Consider the following 27,187-nt stretch of genomic DNA (forward strand, 5'->3'; position numbering starts at 1 on the left):
ATTCCCCAAAATATTCCCAAAGATCCTATTTAAGAAGCTAATATCCAAAATATGGGCAGGTCCTTAATCCAGAAAAGGAAAAAAATAAATGAAATTGTCTTAGGACCAGAAACTAGACCGGACCATTTCCAGAGCACACTGCTAACCTTGCAGCATTGTTTGGAAGCCTAAAGGGCTTAGCAATGCGGACCACAGCTTTTGCATGGATGGTCCATATCTAATTTGGACCGCTGCGTTCCGTAAGTTTCTTCTATAAAAAGGGATCTTCAGTGCTATCCTGGGGTTTCCCTTCTCTTGAGACTAGAAACCCTAACCTTAGCCTCACAAAGCTTTGTGGTCCAAAGCCTAGAAGAGCTCTAGGTGCCTGAAGCCCTAAACTCTCTACAAACCCAAAAACACAAGGAGAAGAACATCCTTCCTAGCCAAAGCCCTAGAAGAAAATTCCTTGAAGTATTCAAAACAACCTCTGGATCTCGAAAACTCAAAGTTCAAGGGGCTCAACACCATCTGTCTTATTTCGGCCCCAATTCCAAGAGCCGGGTCTAGAAGTCCGACTTCATAGGAGTATCTTTCCTTTACTTTATTTTATTATTTGCTTTCTTTTCTTGAATCTTTTCAAAATTCTTCACCTTGTTTTTTTAATTTTTTAAAGATTCATTTTCTTAGTTTTACACGAATCTAAGTCAACTCAATTACCGAATTATGAAAAAAAAATCTTTTGGGATTGATTCCTCATAAACTATAATTTGACATAACCCATTCTTTATTGATCTTCTAAATAACAACTTTGGACACGAACTTATTTTGTGTGTAAACACCATCCATCTATAAAAATTGGTCTATGTTCCTTGACCGCTGGTCTCTTTGATGATATGACTAAATTGTGGATCACAGCATAGAGCCATCTATCAATATCAAATGGTCACAGTTCCATCACCGCATGCCTCTTCTATGATGCGACTCAACCATTTATAATATTGATTCAATTTCCTTGACCTTCGGTCTCTGCCATGAAAGGGCTCAACTACCACCCAAATAATTAGAATCATGTTTTTTTTGTTTTGTTAACATAGCATAAATCCCTTGACCTCCAGGGCATGATTCAGCAACCAATAGTGAGCCAAGACCTAGACAACCTTAGGGACCCCTCATCTCTAAGGCCCCTTTGACTTCAAAACACTCGATCAAAATTGAGAGTCCCTTGTTCATGACTCAAAAAGAAAAATGGAATACTACTTTAATTCAAGTCCCAACTCCGGGTTTGGGCTTGTAGGCACGATTTCGCACCAAGTGGGCCTACAATTCCCTCTTTTTTTCTTTATTTTTATTTTGTTGCATCTTTATCATAGTTTATTCTTTTTCTAAACCCTTTCTATCCGTCTTCTTTTGTCTTTGAATGGTGGATGTGCCTTTGGGATATTGAACTTTTGGCTTAACCTCCTTTGAAGCCGTTGGCATGTGTAGACACTTCCTCCGAATTTAGTTTTATTTCAGAATTCTGAAAGCCTTGAAGCACACTATCCTAATACGCCATAGTTACATTAAACCATAGTCAACCTGGACCATATTCCGCCCAAAATATACCCCAAATATTCCTTCGATATTCCAAATATCTTTAATATCCCATTGTAGGAAGCCAAATATTCCTAGGTTTTCTAAATATCGAAGTTAGGAAACCAAATCACCCAAAATAGGTTAGTCCCAATGCAAATTAGAGAAAAAATATTCGAAAATCGGTCAAACCGAGATTTTTTTAGGGTATTTTCATCCATCCTTTTCATCAATGAACACAACCGTATTTCCCATATATACACCCTAATCCTAGTTCATCAAACCTAAATCCTAGACTTAGGCCACTAGAACCCTAGATTTATGAAGCCTAAATCAATAATAAGTCAAAGATAAACAAACTTTTTCAGTCAAATCCCAAGCCGTAAAGCAAATTCTTAGGTGTCTTTCTCTTCCCCGGCGTACGTTCCTCCCTTCGGATCATCAATGTAAAGGATGGAGCATATACTCAATCTTCACTATCAAATCCGGGCCCAACTCCAAGAGCTAGGCTTCCAAGTCCTTTCTTTCTTTTAATTCATTTTTTTTATTGTGTTCTTTATTTTTATTATTACTCTTTAGCCGTGTTCACAGTGCAGATTTGGAATTAGATAAAAATCTCCCTAATTTAATGCTATAAAATCAGTCAAATAAATAGATCATTAGAGATGCATGGGACCAGTTGAATTACCACTTGGAGGCAAATTAACCATGATGGACCAATTCTCCTTCATATTGTTGGCAGTGACAACTTAATTTTCCTTGCCAAAAGCAAAAGCTACTGCAAAAAAAAATCTATTAGGAAAATAAACTAAAGTTGAAAGAAAAAGAGGAGAAAACTTACCAACCCGGGCCAATGGCTCAGGACACGCGAAACCCAGGGTTGCCACCCATATTAGACCATATGTTGTTTATACCTTTTTTCTTCTCCTTTCTTTAAAACTTAACCGAAATTGATTAATTGAATAGGCTAAAATTATCTAAAATTGGTTTAAAAAGCAATTTGAACTCTAGGGTTTGGCTTCCTAGATCTAGGTTAGGATTCTAAGGCACTTAGATTTCTAGGTTAAATGCTATCGAGGCTCAAGGATAGGGTTTCTTAAACTAGGTATTGGGTGTGTTTTTAGTCACGTACAAAGACCGGATGCAGTTTGATGCAAGCGCAATAGCGATAGGCCAGCCAAGCATCATACGAGGCTCAGTGAAAAATGAAATTCCCCATGTGATATAAAATATATGACATGATCAAGATCCATCATATAAGAGTCCTGATATGCCTAAAATAATCTTGACTCATCGGTTAGTCCCTAGATGTCCTAACTCAGGATTGATATAATACCAAGACCCGTAAACATATTCAACTTTGATTTAAAATGGTGAAGCCAGTTTGAGACAAGTTTTAAGATACATATACTCCTAAGGTTCTATACACGCCTATCCATGTGATATATGGGGGAACATATACGTTTTGATATTGGCATCGACCGTTAATTATGAATGTATGTTATAACTTATGGTTCATAATAAGAGATCATGAAGACATTTCTATTTGAGACGAAACTCTGGAATACATATATTCCTGGGCACATAAATGACTCTCCAATGGATACTGGATGAGTTCTGAGTGAGATGCAATATGACTTTTAAAAAGATCTGTCGTATGTTGAAATAATGAGGTTTTAACAGACGGAGCTTAAGGGGAGCCTCGTCATATGTTGATATATTGAGGTGAATACCTAAGATGTACATGTTAAGGCCTCATATGCCTTAAAGTCCAAGGGTAATATGACTTGGGAAATATTTGGACTTGGCTTAACCCATGTCCGCATCCACTGTAAGTTCAGATATCCCTTAACTGACACCTTGAAGCTTGATGCCTTCGAGATTAAGCTGAGACACTCAGGAAACCATGTTCGAGACGTTGTGACCCTCTCCCTAAAGTTTTGTATTTGTTGGAGGTGGGATAACCAATTGTCCGTATATCTCGAGGTTAGAACTTTAAAAGCCTCATGCCTCGTACATTCCAAATGGAATAATATTCGGCCATTGATATTGGAAATTCTCCCTTAATGCAAGGAATTTTCTCATGAAATCGAGACCATTAGATCCTTGGTTCAAATATTTTATCACCTTTAAAAGGTATGGAAATATTCTATACAAATGAAGAAAGTATATATCCAGCTGGTTGAGCAGAGAAGCAAACTAACGAGTAATGAAGGAGGACATGATCCTAATTTTTCTCACAAGACAGATCAGTTGAATCGCAAGACCGCACATTCAAATTCAAAAGAGGATGGTTGACCGAACGTGATAAGAACATATTCAAATTAGTGTATGGTTGAGACTAGGACCAAAAGATTTACTCGTGAATTCAAATTTGTGTGAAGCGCCACGTTTGAATTCAAGCCTACGTGAAGTTAGCTCACCTAATCCAAAATTCTGCCCATGTATTCAAATTCATATAAGAGATAAGGACGGGGATGAGGATTCGGCGTGACGGTTAGGGAAAGGTTAAGCACCATCAAGAGATCACCGATACAGATTAAAAGGGAATATTTTGTGGTTATCAAAAGGATATTGAACTTTAGCACTTGGAAAAGATAATAAAAGCTCTGTTAACCCTAAAGAGGCGAGGTTCACATATTTGTCTTTGAGATCGACACTCCCTGTGAGGACATATCTCATTGCCATAGGTTGATCAAATATTGATGACAGTGCTAAGATTGAATGAGATAAAAGAGAAAGAGAAAGAAATTGAATCCAGGTTCTGAAATATCCGCTTGAGGCCCGTTCTAAAAAAAGGAAGCAGACATAGGATTAACATCCCTGCCATAGATCAGGTATACGGGGTTGATATCCCATTTGATGTTATCTCCTTTTTTTATTCAGTTTGTATCTATGTATATCTTTCTTATTAAAAACGAATGTATAGGTCTTGATGCTAGATTCAAGGGTAACTGGCCTTTTTTACTTTCCCTATACTATTTAGTCAATGTAAATTGTAATAAGAGATTAAACTCCTGGAACTATTCCGTTCCCAGTATATGATATATGAAAAACCTGTGTTTCTATTATATGGAATACATGGGCGAATATGGCCCCGAGTGTGATGTTTTCTGGTAAAGAAATTAATTGGAGTTCGTGCATGTTTTAATTATATTTTTAAAACATCCTCATCCCTTTTATAAGATTCACATTTTAGAGCATCCACTAGGTTTTTTTTTCGAGATTTCGATATGGAAAATTAAGGATATCCTATACAAAATTAAGGTTTTGGGATATGTAAGGCTAAAGCTCTCTAGAACTCTTCAAGGCATGAGATCTTTAAGGATTGAATGGATTCCGTAAGGATTTCATGGGTTGAATGAATGACCCAGATTGAGTTCCTTTTATAGGCTTTCCTACATGATTAAACACGTTTTAGGAGCTTATCCATCGTGTATATCTCAAAATAATTTTATCTAATATGATCAAAGTCGGTGGACCTCCTACCGTCTATATTGTTTCTGGCCAGACAACATACCTCCTGTTGCCTATGTGTTCTATGGTTCACAAGGATTAAAAGGGGTATAACGATGGACCTCCTATTGTTTGAGACTTGCTAGGCAAGACGACAGACCTCATGTTGTTTGGGATTGCTGCTCAAATCTCGAGATTTTGATCTTGTTAATATTTTCTTCTTGCTGCGAGATTTTGGACCACTTTCAAACTTGGAATTCTATCCTAATTCTCAAGTCTTCAAGCCTTTTAATATTCTAGATAGCTTACTAGGATTTTTGGATTAAACATAATATTTCCTAGAGTTTCTAGAAGATAGGGACCATGATATAGGGATAGCGAACTATAGGGATTGTAGACTAGGATGTGTTAGCTTGTGTGGTCCCTAGGGGTTTATGAGGAATATCCAAAGGACTTTTAATAGATTTTGGGGTAATTAGAGTTTTAAAAATTAGGGAAAAATAACCAACATAAAAATAGGAAAAAATAACCAATTTATGCATCTTTTCAGATTTTAAACAAATCTAAGCTTGCTTGGCAATAGGTTTATGAAGAATAGGTATTCTTAGGCTGATTTCTTTGTAGTTCCAAATTTGACGGAACTCACCACTTCCAACTTTTAAAATTTAACTTTGGCCACAATCTCAGACTAATCTGACTTTGTTTAGTCTAGTCACTTTTACAACCGCATGGAAACATTTTGGTGCCCACAGTGGGGTTCAACGAGCTTGGGATTATGTTAAATTTGATTAAAAAAAATGCTTGCCTTCAGTCTAAGAGCTATTTCTGACATTTCAGAAGTAGTAAATTAGAATATAGACAAGACGAAAGAGTCAAGAGTGCATTCTGGTCTAGTGATTCACTGTGTATTATTGGGACATAAGATCCTAGCGACGCACAATGCGTCTCTGGGCGTTTATGACTCCAGAAGCTCCTTGTTTATGATGCAGGAAAGAAAGGTGGAAAATTAAATCCACATTTTTCTTGAATATCAAACAAATAAAAATCAACAAGAATGGAGAAAAAATATGGCATTAAATTAAGCTAAGAACTTTCTTCTTACATAAATAACATAAGCATATTAAAATTTGACATCTAGCTTTTTATATGCCTATGAAATCTTAAAATTAACTTGAGACCCAAGTAAACATTCAAGACTTTTAAATACTCCTAAACAATACTTAAATTTTAAAAATACCCCTATGAACAGTAACGCATGGACAATATCGTGAACAATACCCATGAACAGTACTGGTGAATAGTAATAATAATAATAATAATATATAAACCAAGTATTAAAGATTAACCCTACAATATAATTCCTTAGAAATTAACCTTAAAATAAAATAAAATATATACCCACATCCATGAAGTTAAAAAAATTAAATTAAATTAAAAATTTCAATCACTCAGCTCTTGATCATCATTCTCCCCTAGTTGGAGAAAATTTGCCCTTGAGTTTTGAAATGAGTTGATAGGAATCCTCATCTAGCGACAAGTTCTCTCTCAACCCGAATATTGCGGATTGACATTCAGGCTTGCAATTGGAAAATATGAGTCATAGTCTTGATCAAAATATCTTTGATAATATCTTCAAACAAGTTGTTGAGAATTTTGATGCACCCAGATTTAGTAGCCTGGCATTGTAGGGATAGAACACTCTAATTGGAAACACGAAAGGTTAGCCCCACCATTGGTGACAGAAATAGTTCTTTATGGTGCTTGTCCCTATTACCTCATTTCTCAACTTCTTACTGTCTTACTCTAAAATCTCAATAGGCTCGAGCTCCTCTAGGTTCAAGTCAACATATTGCTTGTCTATCTTTTCATTCATGAGGAAATTAGATATCTTTGCCTCCTCAAGGCCAACTTTTTTCATTTCATCTTATTCTTTACAAAAAAATAGGACCTTCGTCAAAGATAGGGTCAGTCGTGACATAAATGAAGGATGATTCTAATTGAAGATTCAAACCTACTTGTTCTTTACCTTCAACTAGTTCTTCATCAAACCTAAGCAGATTAATTTTAATGTTGAAATCCCACAATCAACTCCCCCGAACGTGAAACTCTGCATGCAGAGTGCATGCATAAAACGGGAATTTTCAACCGTCATCCTCCATAAAAACCCTCACAATTGGACTATTCATGTAGATTTCTCTTTGTTAAGGGTACACTATTGCTATTCTCGTTTGCGCAACAGTTGTATAACTCTCGACGTCAAGTTGTTGATTTCCTTGTATATTCGATTAGATCGGCATCCTTATGGCTAAGAGCTACAAAACCAGCCATCACAATCTCTAGCTACCTTCAAGCTGTGCTCTGATACCACTAAGAAAGTCAGAAATTAAATCTATATGTTTTCCGATTGTCAAATAAGTTAAAATCATCAAGAATGGAGAAAAACCATAGTTGTAAATCAATCCAAGAGAAGAACATTCTTATTTCATAAAATTAAACTAATTCTAAGTAACATAAGCCCCAAAATTTGACATCCAACCTTTTATAAGCCTATGAAACTTTAAAATTAACTTGAGACCCAAGTAAAATTTAAAACTCTAAAGTACCCCTAAACAATACTTAAGTTTTAAAAATATCCATGTGAACAGTAATACGCGAACAACACCTGTGAAAAATAACATGAACAGTACCCATGAATAGTAATCATGGATAGTAAAAATAAGAAACTAAGTATATTGGAGATTAACCCCACAATATAATTCCTAAAAAATTAAGCCCAATAAAAAAATAAAATGTACACCACATCCACGAAATTTGAAATATAAAATTAAATTAAAATTTTCAATCACACAGCTTTTGATATCCGCCATTTTCTTGGTACAAACCTCAGACTTGATCCAGAGACCACCATAATCCACTGGGAGGACCCAGGGCTCATATGTTCCTTAAATGCTGGCATTAACTAAACCCCAGTGGGCTCTGTCCTACCCAGGTCTCAGTTTCCTTTTTTGTTTTCATTCACTTCAATTATTGAAAAACATAATAATATTTACTTCGCTTTATCCTACTTCCCATATTTGAGTAGCTTGAAGTATTTTGCTTACAATACTTAGTTTGATTTCTTTGTGCTTGCCATAATTTTACATCCACTCACAAGAGTGTTATTTTTCACACACAATTGCACATTCTTAATGGGATACCCAAAAAGCTATTTCATATTTTTCAAAACCCCTAAAACCAGTGTAAAGAGTAATGAGGGGCAATATTCGGCTAGAAGTCGGGACAATTGGGAGTTGTGGAACCTTAAGGTGAGTAACCCTCCACAATTATTCGCCTTAAGAGCACCGCACAATAGTAAGACCAAAACTTTTCCTCAAGTGGTAAGCTCGTACCTGTTTGAGTGTATCTAGACTTGGGCCATATTTTAGCTTTTTCTCTGACAAGGAACCTACCTACCAACTTGGAGGTACATAACTCTGGAGAAAATTATGTCAAACCTTTATGTGTGGTGGTTGCTTAGATTAGACTAGGCTAGGTTGGCTTAGATTAAATATAGGGAAAATATCTCCTTATCTCCTATTTTTTACTTCTATATCTCATGAGATTCAAATATTGAAAATATTACTTGTAAGCAAAAGGTTTCCATCTTTTCTATCTTACAACCCTTGGACCTCTTTGATCATGAATTTTTGACCCAAACAAAAACTAAAATGACACTTTCAATACTTTTATTTTCCTTTCACGTTTCTCTCAAAGCACTTCACTCTCTCTCTCTCTCTTTCTCAAATTGCTCTCACTCACTCTCTCTCTCTCTCTCAAAATTCTATTTCTTTAACTAATCCTCAAAGTTGTACATGTTCCACTCTCTACATTGTCTTTCTCTCTAAAAATCTTACAGATTTGAAGCCCTATAGATCACTCTCTCCTCCCTCTCTCTTCTAACAGTTTTCACAGTGTTTTCTTAAAGTTGTTTTAAGCATAAACCCTAATTCCCCATAAGATTCCTTTACAAAACTGCCAAAGACCAATAAAGAGAGAAGGAATAATAATAATAACAATATAATAATAATAATAATAATAATAATAATAATAATAATAATAATAATAATAATAATAATAATAATAATAATAATAATAATAATAATAATAATAATAATAATAATAATAATAATAGTAATAATAATAATAAAACATACTTTAAAAAATATTATTTTGCCAAAGGTCCATCTCCTTGTCTCTATTTGCAGGTACCCCCTCTCATTTTATTCATAAATCCCTTTCCCCAAACCCTAATTTTTATTATAGTGAGGCTCTTATATTCACAATTTTCATCTCCAAAACATAATTTTATCACAGTGAAGCTCTTACATCCACAATTTCGAGCTCCACATCCTTTGATCTTTCTCAAATTAGCCAATTTATGGCTTTTCTTTGAGCTTTAAGGAGACATTCTTCGAGGTTTGGTCGAAAATGGCGACTGGTACAGTTCCACCTTCATTATCTAGTTTGAAGAGGTCGAATTGTCGTTTGAGCTTCTCTAATGGAGTTGGGTATGCAAAAATTAGAGTTACTTGTAACTTGCAGAGGATTAGGTCGAGGAAGAATAGGGTTTTGGTGATGAAGAACTTTGGATCTGAGACTGTGGAGTTACAACCTGTTTCAGATGGGAGCCCTCTGCCTGGTGGGTGGTTTTTTAAGGCCACGTTCATCTTGTTGAGTTTTATCGCTTTGGTTCTTCTTTTATGGGTGTATTCTTTGGGTTGGTTTTCAATTTTTGTGAAGTAGAGAGAGATATAGAGATCTGTGGGTTTTTTAGATCGGTTGGCTGAGGCTGAACAGGGTAATAGGGCATCAGATCTGTGGGTTTTTTTAGAGAATGAGGGGAGAGAGAGAGAAATGGAATTTTGAGAGAGAGATAGGTGCTTTGAGAGAAACGTGAAAGAAAAATTAAAGTGTTGAAAGTGTCATTTTAGTTTTTATTTCGGTAAAAAATTCTTGGTCAAAGGAGTCCAGGGGTTGTAAGATAGAAAAGATGGAGACCTTTTGCTTACAAGTAATATTTTCAATCATTGGGTCTCAAGAGATGCAAAAATAAAAAATAGAGAATAAGGATATATTTTCGCTTAAATATATGTTCCATTACTGAACCTGGGTGCTGCCTGCCTCGTGCACTGAGGCGTGGTTTCATCTCTATTCGGTTTGGGGTATTAATCCATTATTAGTTTAGAGGTCCGCCCACATGGCATTACATCTAAACAATAAGGTCTCTACATCGGGTCTCCCTTAGGGCTTATTTGGGTACATAGATTTTAAGGCATGGTTCCTCATATATTGGATATTGTCAAAATCTACCGTTTGGATTGTTTAATGACCAGGATACTTAAAATCAAGAAAATCAAAATCATGGAAATAATATTTACTTTTCTATGATTTCATTTCCACACCAAAACTTGTTTTTTTTGCATTTCCAAGGCCAATGGATTTCACTCATTGGCTCATTCGACCCGAAACATAGGGAGAAACTATACCAAAATTTTTTAAAGAGAGAAACTAAGTCTGAGTTACTCGTTTGAGTCCAGCCCAGTTTCAAATTCTTACACAACGTGTGAAACATGCAGTCATAGGATTCAGCATTCCCGATCAGTGCATATGTGCCTGCAGGGAATTCGACACGATATTTATGGTGCCTAGACATTCTTCTAACAAGTTAAATTAGGGGCCTTTTGGGCCCAAGAAGTTCCATCATTGACCAGACTTGAGCCCGATTCCATTGCTATAGTATCTAGTCTCTATCCTCATTGGCAATGTTTATGGAGTCCTCATTTTTCAGCTCTATGCTTTATGAACTCGAGAAATATATAATTGGTCAATCAATTCAAAAGATAAAAATTAGGGTTTTTACCACCACAGAGAGAGGGAGAGAGTAGAGAGAGAGGAGGGGTGGAGGGGATGCTTATATATGCATAGAATAGAATGATCTATGTGAATGAATAAAACTTTTAATATTCAACCATATGATAAGCATACATCTTTTTATTTGAAGAACCGAAGGTTTGAATTCTAGATTTTAACTAATATCTGCTAGAATACTGATCGAAGAGGTGAGTCTTTACATTGGTTTTTAACCATTCAACATGGCAACCTAAAAGTTTGTGTAAATTTGCATTTGACTCAAAATATGATCGAAGTTGTCTGTTGGTTTTTCAATGGGGTGGGTGTGAATCCCTTCATATGTTGTCACTACGATCCCTTCATCCTTTGACAGGCGTTGAACTTGTTTCTTCACATTGCATGAAACATGGGTGCATCGGTAGTAGCTCCTGTCACATGAGAAATCATGAGCATCAACAAGATTTTTAGGGGAATGATTTCATTAAGCAAATAAACATACAATGTGAATAGGGAACTTGATTGGGTCTTGCAAACATTAAATAATTGCAATCTAGTTTCTCATCCAAGAAAGAAAACAATAAATTCCTTTGAACAACTCTAAAAGCAGATCTCATAGAAGATTATAAACAATAATTCTTCTATTTATGTAGTTCCAAAGAAAAAAAATGAATTTCTAAAAATGTACAACGAAACACATGCAAAAAAAATAAAATATGAGCAATTAAATCATGAAGTGAGAATTAATATATGTATATCAATATTCCATGAATATTTAAACATCAAACATCTCCTTTTTAAGTCACCTATACCATTTTATTCATTACAATAGATTATTATCAATATCTAAAATGTATGAAAAGAGTCTATAGATGATATACTGACGTGGTGAGAGAAATGTATAAGGGAGTGCTAACTAGTGTGAGGATAACTAGTGAAGAAACAACTAAGTTTTTAGTGACAGCAGCCCTACATCAGGGGTCAACGTCGAGCCCATATATCATTATTTCAATTATGGGGGAGTTAACTAAGCATTTACAGGAAGAGGTACCGTTGTGCATGTTACTTGCTGATAGCATAGTTTTGATTGATGTGACTAAAGGGAGCGTCAATGCAAAGTTAGAATTGTGAAGGGATGCTCTAGAATCGAAAGGTTTTAAAATTAGTCGAACTAAGATAAAACATATAGCAAGCAAATTTAGTAATAATAGGAACGAGGAAGTAGTTAATAGTAATAACCAAGAAATACCTAAAGGAGATTCATTTCGATACATTGGATTGATAATAAAGGAGAATAGAGAGATTGTGGAAGATAACATACCTATAATTAGAGCTAGGTTGGAAAAGTGTAGATGTGTATCCAGAGTTTCATGTGATCACCGCATATAAATGAAACTAAGCGGAAAGTTTTATTAGACACCTGTAAGACCAGCCATGTTTTATGGGGCGAAATGTTGGGTTGTCAAGAAACAACATAGCAGTGAGACGGGTGTAGCTGGGATGAAGATGGTGAGATGGATGAGTGACAAGACAAGAAATCATAGAATTCTAAATGAATACATATGAGGTAACTTAGGTGTGGCTCCAATGGGCAATTAGATGAGGCAAAGTACACTTAGGTGGGTTGGCCATGTGCAGCTTAAACTAATATATTACTAGTTAGGAGGGGCAATTTGGTTCAAGTGGAAGGCTCTAAAAGGGCAAGTTGAAGGTCCAAGAGGACATAGATAAAATTAGTGAGAAGAGATATGATGACTTATAGTTTGACTAAAAGTATGAATTGAGAAAGCAGAATTGAGAAACAAGAATCGTGTAAGTGACTCAAATAATTAGGATAAAACTTGGACGTTGATAATGATGAATTAAAATTTTAAACCCCATAATTTCTTAAATGTTTTGATATCACATCACCAATCCTAAACTTACGGAAAACAGACATTTCTAACCTTTTTGAGACTTGTGCATTATGAAAACTGTAGATGGGAACATGAAAACTATAAGAGGTATTCGCGCCAGGGTCCATGCGCACTCATTAACATTAGGCTACAAGGAAAACTATAGATGGTAAAGTGAAAGTATTTAGTATCATGATGTGAGGAATTTAGGGAAAAGATTAGCTGTACTTCTGAATCTTGCTGTACATATGATCCCACAACCTCAACATCATGCTAGGGAGATGTGCTTCAGCCCAAAACTCTCACATTATGTTATCGATCAATTTGTTCTAGAAAAATCGACAACGAGATCTTGGGTTCTAAAACCTCAGAGTCATATTCTTTTTTTTTTTCCTTTTTTTTTAAATTGATCATACGATTAATCAAGGATGGTATGTGAAGTCTCTAGTCACCAAATCCCCCATAACTAAGAGTTTTGCCTCTGGGACTAGATACACAATATTATCATGTGGGATCACATCACACACCTTAGGATATATAACTTGGGACATGCATTCGTGCTGAGCTCCATAACCTCAGTTACTAAAGCAAAAATCCACTTTTGTTTAAGCAAAACACCCATTTAGAGTTTACTGTATTCCTAAGTAAGTGTGATGCTCTTTAGAATGGGGCAGTCCAACACTCGTCCTTGATATTATACGATTCCATGTTATTGACATCTCACTGAGTATTAGACCATGATTAATCTATAATTAAGGGACTAAATACTCTTACATTTTGCAAGAATTTTCGTAGCATAGACAGAATTTTTGAAATTTAACTGATGAATTTTCAAACTGGATTAATTTTGGCATGCATACCAATTCCTCAAACTTATACCTTGATTACTTTGCTCCATATTCCCAATTACCCAAGTGAGATTTAGGCGCAGAAGGTTTGTGTTCTATTTCCCAAGGACTGTAGTATCATCATCATTAAGAGACTTATCCCAACTATTTGTGGTCAACCACATGAAACATGTTCTGCCATTCTGCTCTGTAAAGGCCATATCCCAAGCGCTGCACCAAATGGAATTTTTGAACATTAAGAGCTCGTAAATCTTTGTGTCTAGCAGTTATTAGTGTCGGAGTTACCTCATGCGTCTTCGTGCCTTACAATATTCTTTTACATGCTCTAAACAGTCCACAAGGACCAAGGAAAGAACTACTACTATATATCCTCAGCCAAACCACAATTTAGGAATTTGTGGCCTTCTGCCCTACAGTTCAATGATACCACCATGAAAGTACCAAAATGAAGAAGAATGAGTGGTATCTTCTCAAGTGAGCTGTGTAAATTTCTATGTTTGGCTCCTCCCTCACGATATATTAGTAAACCAACATTAATTCATTCATGGCTTTTCCCATAGAGAATGCAAAAAAAACCATTTATCTTTTGTACATGGAGATCACAATCATTCCCACTCATCAGATGTCAAATTGGATAGTTTGAAGTGAGTCACGAAATCCGAGACATTTTTTTTGAAATTTTGCCTCTATTTAGTGATACTCTCACAACCACCCATTTTAGAATTCAAGGGACAAGAATGACTGCCACCTCCATGTATAAAAGATAAATAGTCTCTTTGTAGACAATCCCTTCCCCCTATTGTGATTTTGAACAACTTGGGCATATGGGTTAAATGCATTAAAGTTTTAATGCATTATGTGTGGAAGAGAGTGAACTAATGGTTGCTAGAAACTACCAATAGCTCTTCCACTTATTTTCGAAGAAAAAGGGAAGAGATTGTTGGTTAGACTACTACAACTCAAATATTCGTCAATAGAAACATGAACGGGGTCTCATGAAGGTAAATCCATTTTTTCCAAAACAATGTACATTGTGTTGTTCATTTGATAATTAAATAGGTAGTTCCCAAATCTTTGTGCAAATGATCCTGGATATCAGATAATAATAAACTTGTTCCTTGCCTCATATACTTCTTATGAGAACCAGATATTTACCAGGGAGAGCATTGAAGTCCAAAGGTTTCAAGAAGTTCTACTAATCGGAGAACTCAACTGCTTAGCATTGATATCTCAAGTGGTTGGCTGCCAATTTGATAACTCAACCGGGCTCGATAATCCTCAGGATGTGGTCGCCCATGACCAAAGCTGGTTTACTCAATAGGGTCATGAACCGAAAAACCCATCATAGGCCTAGCGTGATTTTCAGCAGACCAAAGTTCGACATAATTTTGGCCCGACACCATATTATTGGGACCGACCCAATTTGGTTCCATTTCGAATCGACCCAGGTTAGTCTTGGGATACTCCATGGGCACCCTAATATCACGAATGATTAATGCCATCTATAACAGGGTATGCGATGATCTCTACTCAAAATAGGTAAACTATATGTATCGCGCTATCACAGCCAACTGCCTTCCGGTCCATACTGTTTAAAAAGTGACATGTAAATACACATCCTTACACACATTGTGATTTTTAGACATCCCACAAAATGCAAAAGGAAATATCTAGCTAAAAATGATTTGGGAAACTTACAACTCCTTCCATATGAGTTCATTATTATTACAATAATTTTTAATCAAGATAGGAGCCCCTAAAAGAGCCCTTTATAGTACTAGTGAAAAGGACCTCCACTCTATTTACCAATAGAGAAAAAGAGAAAAGATTTCCACCCTTTGTTAGTGGAAGCAAAATTATCAAAATGGCCATCTTCTGTATCTTAATTTATAGAGCCACCACAACTGCATGATAAAAGCTTTCATTTGGCCTCATTTTTGCACAATTAACCAGTTGAAAGGAAGATGACCCACCAATCTTAAAGAATACATAGAGAGCAAGCCTTCAAAGGCACAAACCAAAATGGTGTAAAAAACAGAAGCTCATGATTCAAAAGCTCTAGGGTTTCAGGAGTATAGCTATGTACCCAAATACTGCACTGAAATAAATGCCACGACCCCAATATGGCAACTCTCCTAGAGCCGGGACCAACTTAAATGTAATTACACAAATGACCAAATCAGGAAATTATGCCTCAAAGAACCCTAGAATTTTCTAGGCTGCACCTTCTTTGAATCGATGCTCAAGCCCTAGACGAAAATATAGAGTAAAGACAGGAAATAATGATCAATGCCATGGGTCCAATGCTAAAGGAAAAAAACCCTAGATTTTTGGATCACAGTATATGATGCACTCTATTGATAAGTAGGGATCATGATATATCATGAAGCTATGAAATATAGTAGACTGCGTACTAAGTTTAAAGCATCCATAGGTTGCCCTAAAAGTGTATATGCACGGCTCGTGAGCTCTATATACTTGGGGATCACTGTCAAAGCAGGCAGCATAAAATTAGGTTATTCCCACCATAGCTTTACTGACTCCACTGCAATTCCACATGTAAAGCATGGCCACCCAGCTCTCTCTCTCTCTCTCTCTCTCTCTCTCTCTCTCTCTATCTAGAATGTACTCAACAGTTAAGAAACCCTAGACTTCTGGATCATGGCCAACTACCCATGTCACAATCTGAGGCAACTGCACCATTACCACAATTCACATGTGAAGCATCTTTCTCTCTCTCTCTCTCTCTCCAGACATTTGTTCATGAGAAGCACGATAATACAGCATACGTAGCATGTAATAATGAAAATTCGTATTCATCTGTCTCTGTCTCCCAACTATATATGTAGTAGCCACGATAATTAGCTATAATTATCAATACAAGAAGGATAATTCCAACATCAAATCGTTAGTTTTGCAAGTAAGATTGCAAAAACTTGCCACCCATCACATATAGAGAGAGAAAGAGAGATAATCTAGACAAAGAGAGATAATCTAGACATAGATAGAGAAAGAAAGAGATAATCTAGACATAAAGAGGGAAAGAAAGAGATAATCTAGAGAAAGAGCGAAATATATAGATAGAGAGAGATAATCTAGAGATAGAGAGAGAAAGAGATAATCTAGAGATGGAGAGAAAAACTAGAGAGAGAGAGAGCATCGATCAAGGAGAGAAGTAGTCAACTAACCTTGGGAATTTGTTATTCTTCACTGCTTTTTGCCCATATTTTCTCCAACGATAACCATCATCCAATATATCAACCTGGCTCCTTGTTTGAAAAGCATACCTTGGTCTTTTCACCTTCTTTTCCCCTTTCTTTTTAGCAGACTGGGTCTGAGCTCCCGAGGCGGTCGAGCCCGTTAATGGTTCCGGCTCAGTCTTCTTATGGCTGATTTCTTCAGGGTTTGGAACCTTGGGTTCGGGATAAAAACGAGAGAATTCAGATGGGTTGGTGCTGTTGGGGTGCATGTTTCCAATGCCCGAGAAGAGCTGAGAGTTGAGGAGGTGAGAGAAAGAGAATTGTGGGTTTGGAGAAGAAGATGAAGAAGAAGAAGAAGGGAATAGATTGGGATGGTGGTGCAGGTACTCTTCCATGTGAAACTCTAGAGAGAGAGAGAGAGAGAGATGGAATAGTTTTGGAAGATGAGAGCAGGGTGAAGGAAAAGATGAAATATCAGTGGAATTAGAGAGAGAGTGAGGGGGGATGAATGGGTGAGTCTGAATAGATTTAGAGAGAGAGTAAATATGGTTATATGAATGGATTTAGAGAGAGAGAAAAAGGGTTTGTATGAATTGATTTAGAGAGAGAGAGAGAGAGAGAGAGAGAGGCGGCGGCTGCCTGTCCCGCTCGAATGCAAATGGTCCAATTTACTGTGCAAAAGGAATAGAATATGAGGTTGGCGTATACTGCACGTAAATTGGGTGAAGTCCATTGTTCAATGCCAATGATAGATCCAGGAAAATGAACCGCTTTCTTCCAAGAATATCCATACTGACCTTTCATTTGCTGGCACGTGTATACTGGATCATTTATTTTTGAGAAAATATGTCTGTCCACTTTTTTTAAAAAAAATTTCACTTTTCAACATACCCAATATCGATCATTTAATTTTTGAAAAATATCTCCTTACAAGATATATATTATTTTTAAGTCACCAGACCCAATATCTTTTTACACTTCTTTTTTAAGTTTCATTTTTTAGGTATAGAGATATCATGTATTCTATCTTCTAACCCCTAAATTAACTTTAATTTACAATTATAGTCCAAATAAAGTTCCAAAGACATCATTTTTTCTAAAATAAAGTTTATATGGAGCCGATGCTCTAAACAATCATGCTAGAGCCCACAGCAAAAGCTTTACTAGAAGATGTTGTTTTGATGCTCAAATATCTTCAAATTGATCATCTCGACATCAAGATGTATGGATATGAGAAAATATGGATTTCAAGTTTTGAAAATAATGCGTCTTATAACGTATTTTTGTTTCAGGATTTTCAATTTTTCACAGATCAGCTCGATCAACACTATTTTTAAAGCTTTAAAATTTCAATTTAAAGATGACAATATATTTTAACGCTATCACAAAAATTTTCATTATTGAAACCACATTTATCGACACTATTTGAAGATGCGCTTTACTTTGATTTGTTTAGAGCCTCAGTTCTATATAAACTGCACCCTTTTTTTATTCCTTTCTAAAATCCCTTCTCTCTCTCTTCCTATGTTTCTCGTTAGATCTCTTCTTCTTTTTTTTAAAATTGAAAAAATATTTTTTAAAAATATTTTTTTAATATTAAAAAAAAGAGAGAGATGGATTAAAAAGATGGGGTAAAGTTGGTCTAGGAGATTAAAAGATATGATACATGTGATCTCTATGCCGCAAGATATGTTTTGAAACTTTGGGTTTGTTGAGAATTGAAACCTAAAAAAAAGAAATATGAAGAGATTTTGCCTTTATTTTTTTGGTGTGCTTTGCATAAAGTTGTAAGCTTAAATGATCAAATTAGAGCCTCTAAATCTTATCATAAGATGTAATTTTGTATAAAAATTTCTTAATATGACTTGAAAATCTGGTTTTATCTCTAATTATAAAATTTTTAAACTCCAAAAATAGTTCAAATCAAATAGATCTAATAATACATGAAAATATTGAAAATGGATGGTCCAAATAATTATTGCAATACACGCTATTTTTTAGACTTAAATTATTTATTTATTTATTTTTCATTTACATATATTTCAATGTCAAGATGATCAATTAGAGGGCTTTCCAACATCAAAATGACATTTTCTAATGGATTTTTGAGGTGCACCATAATTCTATATTGTAAGGTTGTAACTTTATATAAACTTTCTTTTATTTTTTGGTATAAGAAGATCACAATCATTATTGACAATTAGATGCAAAATTGGATGATTAGGAATGTGTCAATGACTAAGTACATAGTCCAAAATAATTTTTTAAGGATGTTGTGATGCACTTCAATGTGTCAAATTTGATATCGAATGCCTAAAATTGATTATAACTTTCTTGTACCAAAAGTGAATAGTATTATAATATACAACCCTTTTTTATATTTAAATATTAATTTTTTTTATATCCTTCGAAATGATGTACAACATAGCCATAATTGCGATCCCTAAATTAAAAGCTATTTCACTAGCGAGAAAAGCTTCGGGGACAGAAGCATAATTGAGTCGGGTTCAAGTCTAGTCCAACCTAACCAGGTGGGCTTGAGTTGAGTTGTGGTCATGGGAATCCCCCACTACATATATTTATGTACATAGAATGTATTATATAAGAGTGCAGTTTGCATAAGGTGTTGACCTTAAATAAGCAAACTAAGGTGCACCTTTGGAAGATGTAATTTTGGTACGGAAAGTTCTTATAATCTTAAAATCTGTGTCACTTTTGCCTATAAAATTTAAAACTCTAAAAATAGTATACATCAAGCAAATCTATAAATATTTAAGAAAACTAAAAATGGATGGTCCAAATAATGTGCTACAAAGTACACAATTTTTTGTATTTGATATATATAGTAATGATCCTATGAGACCCTCTCCCTACCTATATGTGTAGGACGCTCAAAAAATCACTATTAAATTTGACATAGATATCTAGAAAAATCAAGTCTCACACCTATGTGATAACTTTTCTAGAGATCTGTGTCAAATTTAATGATGATCTTTTGAACGTCCTACACATATGGGTAGGGGGAGGGTCTCATATGATCATTACTTTTATATATATATATATATATATATATATATATATCAAGTCCATATGATCAATTAGTGAATTTTCCAAAGGTGGAACAACGTTTTCCGATAGGTTTTTGAGCCACAAAGGACTTCTAGAGTATAAAGTTGACGCCATATATCAACTTTTTCTTCCTATATATAAGATATATTTTTCAAATGTAATATATGCAATATATTTTTTACATTAGAAGATGAATAAACACATTTTTTTTAATTTCAGTATAATATGATAACTTTTTTTTTGTATTTTGACCTTGACAAAACCCGATTTGGCAGTAGGGCTAGTAGCAAGGGGCTAGGAGGTTTGGCCTGGCCAGCATGGCCCTAACATTCTAGGGACTAGTTCGAGTCCGATCTTTACACTTTATCAGGTCGGATCCGAGTCCAGCCAAACCCAACTTGTTTTCACCGCTGTTGTATTCCATTTCATTTGATGGAGAAAGGTCCAATACAACTCAGACGAGCTCTAGTCCATTTGTTTGTCTGGGTCTCTCAAAGTGGAAAGAAAGCGAGAAAACAAAAAGGGATTGTGTTTTGTCAAAAAGAAAATAAAAGAAAGAGAGGGATTATGTTAGAGAGAGATGGGACTGTATTGCTCACCACAAAATGACCCCACCTCAATGTCCATATCCATTAACACTTCAATCAAAACAAACGTGTGTTGGAAAAATATTAATGGGTCCATGAGAGAGAATTTTATTACATGGGTATTTTTAGATTTTGAGTTAATAGTAAGGGTAGTTTCGAACCTCCACGATACCTCGGAAAAGTTACCATTACATGTACAATTCTACGACTATTCAGAGTTGGTAATGGGGGCGGCTCCATGATTAAGATCAAGACCGATCGAGTTAGGGGAAATAAATAGTTAGGATCGAAAGAGGTTTGTGAGCCTCCGGGCTCACAGAATTGTACACGTAAGGTGATTATTATTATTATCATTATTTATTTATTTTTATTTTATTTATTTTGTGATATTGAGGTTGAGACGTTATGTACAAGTAAGGTGATTTCTTTTATATGTTGGAGCATATGCCCCTAACCACTTATGACCCAAATCCATTATCTTCGATGGCTTAAATTCAATTTTTGATATTAGATTAGATTGCTATAATTTTTATTTTTTATTTTTAGAATTTTAGTAGTTTTGATGCTGTGTATGTGTATTATTTACAATTTTTATTTTTATTTTATAAATATCTTTAATTTGAAATTTTGGAAGGCTTGACAGTTAGAAAAAAAATACGGAAAAAATCTATATAAAGGTGAGGCTTTAAACAATCAAATTAGGACGCACATAAAAAATTCACAAGAAGAGGTAGTCAGGATGCTCAAAAAATGCTCAAATCAATCATTTCAACATCAAGATGCGTGAACGTGAGGAAAAATAGATTTTTAGTTTTGTAAATAGTATATGTTTTGGATTGTTAATTTTTAAGATTGTTTAAATAGTATATTCTTTGGATTGTTAATTTTCAAGATTATCAAGTGTTCATATATATATATATATATATACTTGATGTGCATTATTTTTTAAGTTTCAAATTTAAGAACTAAAAATAAAAATAAAAATTCAAGCCATCACAGAGGTATGATACGGGAATAACATCTTTCAAAACAATCTCAGGTGCGGTTCCGTCTCTATGACTTTATTGTGGTGAGTCTAGATCGTAAGCATTCTGTAAGCCTGGTGGCTCACGTAATTGTTGTGTAGTTGATAAGGTTATTGAAATGAGGTGGCGTGATGTGCGTGAATGGAAGGGGGGATTGTGGCGTTATTCGATGTGATGGAAACCCTAAGAAAAAAAACTCCACCACCGCGCCACTAACCCAAACGTATCATTGTCTTCTTGGCTTTTGACCTCACCGAGTTGACGCATTTCCTCTCTTAGTATTGAGAGAAGCATACAAGACAAATGCTTTAAATACTTTCTTTTATGCCCTATAACTAGTCTTCAAGCATGGAAAATGGTAGGTTTCGGCATACCATTAAGATATATTTTCAAGGATATCAGTGCGGTACACAATTGAAAACCAGGACCCGGGGATTGAACTCCACCCGACCCGGCCCGGTCAGGTCCTGGTCAAGCAAAAAAGTAAAATAATTTTTAAAAATATAGGAGAAATATTTTTAAACCAATATTAAACAAGATAAATATAAATAAGGTTAAAAACATAGTGAAAAAATGGATTTTGAAGAAAATTAATTTATGATGGGGGTATTTTGGAAGGGACACGATTTTGATGTGTCCAGCCCGCATATTGTGGAAATACAGGTTTGGCAATACATATATTTTTTAAATATAATCTAATCTTAATTTCTAGATAATATATAATTTGTAACATGGAGATCATGAGCATAAAAAATAATAATTGAAAATTAGAAATATTTATTATATTAAAAAACATTTGGACGGTTAATTACACTTGTTTTTAGATGGACCACCTATTTGCATCCATCTTTAAGATGGATGCTTTATACCTCTGGATCACATATTGTAGAAATGTGGTCCAGCCCGTATGAAACAATTTTCTTTTTGGAAATAATCCAAGAAGAAGGTAAAATGTGAAAATAAGTATTTATAGCCAAAATTAGTTTAAAAAAAAGAAAAAAGTATTCATTGTCAAAACACATTCTAATATTTGTCAAAATTATAGAAAACATAAAAAACCTATGAAACTAAATTAGTTATTTTTTGGATTTTAATAAAAGTTTTTGAATATTTCTTAAGATCTTGAGCTGACCACCCGACTGAGGGTTGCTCGGCCTTGCTCCCGTGGCGAGTCCGAGTTATTGTAGTAAGTTCAATTGGACTCGCTCAAGTTTTCCCATGTGGCATGGAAGTAATTTTTGGGAAAGTCAATGTAGTTTAATAAAAAAATGGGGTGGTATTTTTTTTAAATTTTTTTTTTTATATAAACTCTTTTTATTTTTTATTTTTTAATGAAACGTCAACCTACTTTTCAAAGCCATGTGGAAAATGTAATTCTGGTGTTGAAAAACCCTTTTGGCTAGCAATTATGGATGTTAATAAAAACAAAAAATGTGACTCAATGTAACACGTAACCACATTATCTCGGCCGTCCAATTTCACGCGTCTGGAAATGTCGCTATATTTGTATTGTCATTGAAGCTTGAAATTTCAAAAGCGAAAAGAAAAAAATACATTTTTCTAGTGGGGGATAGAAGTCCGGTTGTACCTTTTAATGGAAAGTCTAAGCCTCATGGAAATTATACTGCAGCTGCACTGTACATGTAGAGTGTACACGCTGAATATCTTGGTTGTGTATTGTGTATTGTAACACGATATACTCCTCCCCTCATTGATGCCCAAAATAAATTTAGAACTTGGTTTATGCACTTAAAAGTACGGGTGGCAATTGGTCGGGTCGGGTCAGGTCCTGTTTAACCTATCTAGGTATAACATGGTCTAGGACAAGACCATGGCCTAGGTCGGGTCAAGTCGTGTTTAGCCTAACTAGGTATAACATGGTCTAGGACCCGATCATGGCCTAGGTCAGGTCCAAGTCATTTGGAGCTATCGGGAAACACTAGTTTTCAAATTTTGAAATCCATTTTTTTTCTTATGTTTATGCATCTTGATGTCGAGATGATCAATTTGAGGATATTTGGGCATGACAACAACCTCTTCTAGTGAAATTTTTGAGGTGCACTCTAATTTGATTGTTTAGTGCTTCGGCTCTATATAAACTTTTTCCTTTACAATATATATCATATATATTGTTTTAGGAAAAAGCTAACATCAACCTACGAATTAGGTTTTAAATATATTTTTTAGGTGTGTCTTAATGAGAAGAATATATGTCTAAAATTTCATGTGATTTGAATTTGTAAGAAATTGTTAAAATTATATTACGAAATAAGATCGATCTTCAATCTTGGCAGTTGGGACTTACACAGTTCCATCAACAGGTGGGCTAACCTTAGTTTTTTTTTCTATATTTTATATTTATATATATTATGTTGGGTTGAGTTGGATCGGGCCCGACCTTGCCGGTTCCAACACCTCGACCCAGATATGGATGGGTTGAATCCGACTTGATTACTACGCCTACCTAAAATGAAGAAACCCATCTTGAAAGTCTGGACTTTTCAACTTGCAAGGCCCTCTCTCTGGTTGTCACCTGTGTATCCCTAATGCCCATAATCAGCGCATTGTCTCTAAGGTGGGGCTTTTAAGAGCCCAACTTTCCAAACTTCTTGACTCCATGAGGGATATGAAAGGGGTAACTTCCATTTTTTCCCCATTTTTTCTATGATGCTGGGGCCAAAAATCGAAGCCAGCCCTTCTATGGCCCCATGGAGCAAAAATTCTAACCCAAATGTCCCGTCAAACAAACACACACGAAGAAAATGGAAGATAAAGTACTTCTTTAGTGTTGTGTCATATATAGAAATAAAATCCAAGAAGCATAAACCTTTGGACTATGGAGTTTTTAATTAACCAACTTATCACCATGAAACAAGTAAAATTCATTCTCTAGAGGGTTGTAAATTTGATAAATTCCATGAAACAAGTAAAATTCATTCTCTATAGGGTTGTAAATTTGATAAATTCCTATAAAGGAAGTTGACTCCCATGTAATTATTGAATGTGATAAAATGGTGTAATACCCTGACCACGGTTCATTGGAAATTTGTGGAAACCATGGCTGAAATTATTTTCAAGCTCAGACGGAGGTCAATGATTTTTGTACACATCAATAGTGAACGCAACTCGCTAGCTGATTCCCTGGCAAAGAATGCTAATATGCTCCCTCTCCCCCCCTGCTTGAGCTGCTTTTACCGGTGTGTTAGGCCTTTATGTGTTTCGCCGCCCCTTTCCCCCTCCCCTTTATTTCTCTTTTCCACCTTTTTTTCGAATTTACCTTGCTCTAAATGTTTGTTCTTTTTTTTTGAGTGATTTATGTATGACTTTTTTTTTTTTTTAATACGAAATGCTCCATTTATAGGCAGAAATTACAAATAATGTAGGTCAACCTTTTTTTTTTTTTTTTCAAATTTGCTCCTCAGTCTAAAAATGATATCCTCGATCTGAATTTTAATTTTTTTTAAAAAATGTTAATTAATAGGCACATGGCCCAATCTTTAGGGCAGTGTCCTATTAACGAAAAAACTAAAAAAATAACATAAAATTCAGTATGAGGATGTCCTCGAACCAAGAGGCAATTTTGAAAAAAATTAAAAAAACAAGTTGACAGACCTTTTTTGTAATTTTCACCTATAAATGGTGCATCCTGTACTCTAGGAAAAATTTTAGGGTCCATGTGTAAATTGTTCTTTTCCTTTTCCAGAGTCATTCTCAGCGTCATTGTAACTTCATTATATTTAAGAAAAAGTTTACATAAGGTAGCAACCTTACATGTAGAATTAGAGATGCACCTCAAAAATCCATTGGAAAAGGTTGTTTTAATGTTGAAAAACTCTCGAATCGATCATCTCGACAACGATATGTATGAATATGGATAAAAAAAGATTTTGAGTCTAAACAATAGTACATCTTGCAACATATCATCTAGACTGTCTATTTTCAAAATTTTCATATGTTTATAGATCTTCTTGATTTTAAGCATTTTTGGAATTTAAAATTTTATAATTAGATATGAAAATAGATTTTGAGATGATCCTAATAATTTTTTACATCAAAATTAGATGTTATGATAAAATTTGGAGTGTGCTTTAATTGGATTGTTTAAGGCTGCAACCTTATAGAAACCACACCCTTATATTTAAAACATCTTCTATTTAAATTTGTCGAAAGATAAAAAAAGAACAAATTTTCTTTCACTTCACACCATTAAATGTGTGTCCCCCTACCAAAAACAACGCAAATATTTTAGAATTTAGGGATTGCTGCGACCTCTCAAGTGTCTTTTGTGGTCCAGTTGCCCGACCTCTCAAGTGTGTCTTTTGTGGTCCAGTTGCCTTCTCCAGGGTCGAGACCCTGTTATAACGACAAACTACATTCAATATTCTTCTTTAGAATTCATACTTTTGAACTTATACTGCAAGTAATAATTTAATGGTGATGACCATTAGGGCGGCCTTGACCATACCCTTCGGTCATTCCTTACACATGACATTATATCTTTTTCGTGGAAAAGTATACAATACGGCCATTGCATAAAACAAAACAGGTTACAATGGCACAAAACACCTATTAATCTTGCCAAAAACATCCAAATCATATAAAATATTTGTATAACAATTTTATATTTTTTAAAAAAACTTTATATTTTTTTTTAATTTTTTATGTGCCCCCAGTTATAGACACAACTCGGGGCTTCACTGACGAGCCCATTTCGAGTAACTCGCCCAAGTTTGAGTGGACTCTGGCGAGTCACGGACCACTGTTTTTTGAGATATTGGATATATGATGTGATGCGACTTTTCTTTTTAAAATTATTCCAAATATTATCATTCGTGAGAAAAAGATTCGTCATGTCTTTTGAAGTTTACTAGTGAACATGCTTTTTTATATTAAATTTAGAGAGATTGTACTTGCTTTATGGCTTGCTCGCTTTAGAGGAAAGGAGAGAGTAGACTTGTAGGAATAATATGGTGAGGAACTTTTGCCTTCTATTTCTTGACAATCGCTTTTGTTTATGGGGAAAAAGTTTATATAAGGATGCAACCTTATAATGGAGAACTACGCATGCACCAAAAAAAATCCATCGGAAAAAGGTAGTTTTAATGTCCTTTGATTGGTCATCTCGACATCGAGATGTATGACCATGAAAAATAAAAAGATTTTAAGTCTCAAAAGTAATGCATTTTACAACATATTATCTATACTGTCAATTTTCAAGATTTTCATATGTTTATAGATCTACTTGGTTTTAACCATTTTTAAAATTTAAAATTTTATAATTAGATATAAAAATAGATTTTGAGATAATCTTAAAAACAGTTTCATGAAAATCATATACCATGATAAAATTAGAAGGTGCACCTTACCTCTACAGCTACAGATACATCCGTATGCCAACTGCACTCTTTATTTATTATGTTTTTTAATTTTATAAGTAAATTTACCCATGAAAAACTGAATATATTTATTGAAGTCATTGGTTTTTATGATAGATAATAATGCCCTAGATAAAAATGCGAAGAATCTTAGCATTTCAACAATAGATTTGAGATTTTTGTGGATTTAAGAGGCAAAGAAATTTATCTCAAAATAATTTTAAGATGTTTATTTTCCTCTAGTTGCTTCATTGCATGGATATGGTCCCTCATTCTTGGCATAAATTTTAAATTA

At 34.8% G+C, this 27,187-nt stretch overlaps 1 protein-coding gene across 1 annotated transcript; it reads right to left on the reverse strand.

Annotated features, from left to right (window-relative positions):
* Nucleotides 1-10,985: 10,985 nt before the first annotated feature.
* Nucleotides 10,986-17,480, reverse strand: LOC18438071 (putative WRKY transcription factor 75). Its single transcript, XM_011626577.3, has 2 exons — nt 16,825-17,480; nt 10,986-11,324 (listed from the first exon to the last, which is right to left on the reverse strand). The coding sequence occupies exons 1-2, from the start codon at nt 17,229-17,231 to the stop codon at nt 11,147-11,149; spliced, it is 585 nt and encodes a 194-aa protein (XP_011624879.2). The 5' UTR covers nt 17,232-17,480; the 3' UTR covers nt 10,986-11,146.
* Between the last annotated feature and the right edge of the window lie 9,707 nt (nt 17,481-27,187).

The sequence above is a fragment of the Amborella trichopoda genome, chromosome 6 (genome assembly GCF_054954075.1).
Source record: "Amborella trichopoda isolate Santa Cruz 75 chromosome 6, AtrichopodaSantaCruz75HAP2 v2.0, whole genome shotgun sequence".
In the NCBI taxonomy this organism is placed as follows: domain Eukaryota; kingdom Viridiplantae; phylum Streptophyta; class Magnoliopsida; order Amborellales; family Amborellaceae; genus Amborella; species Amborella trichopoda.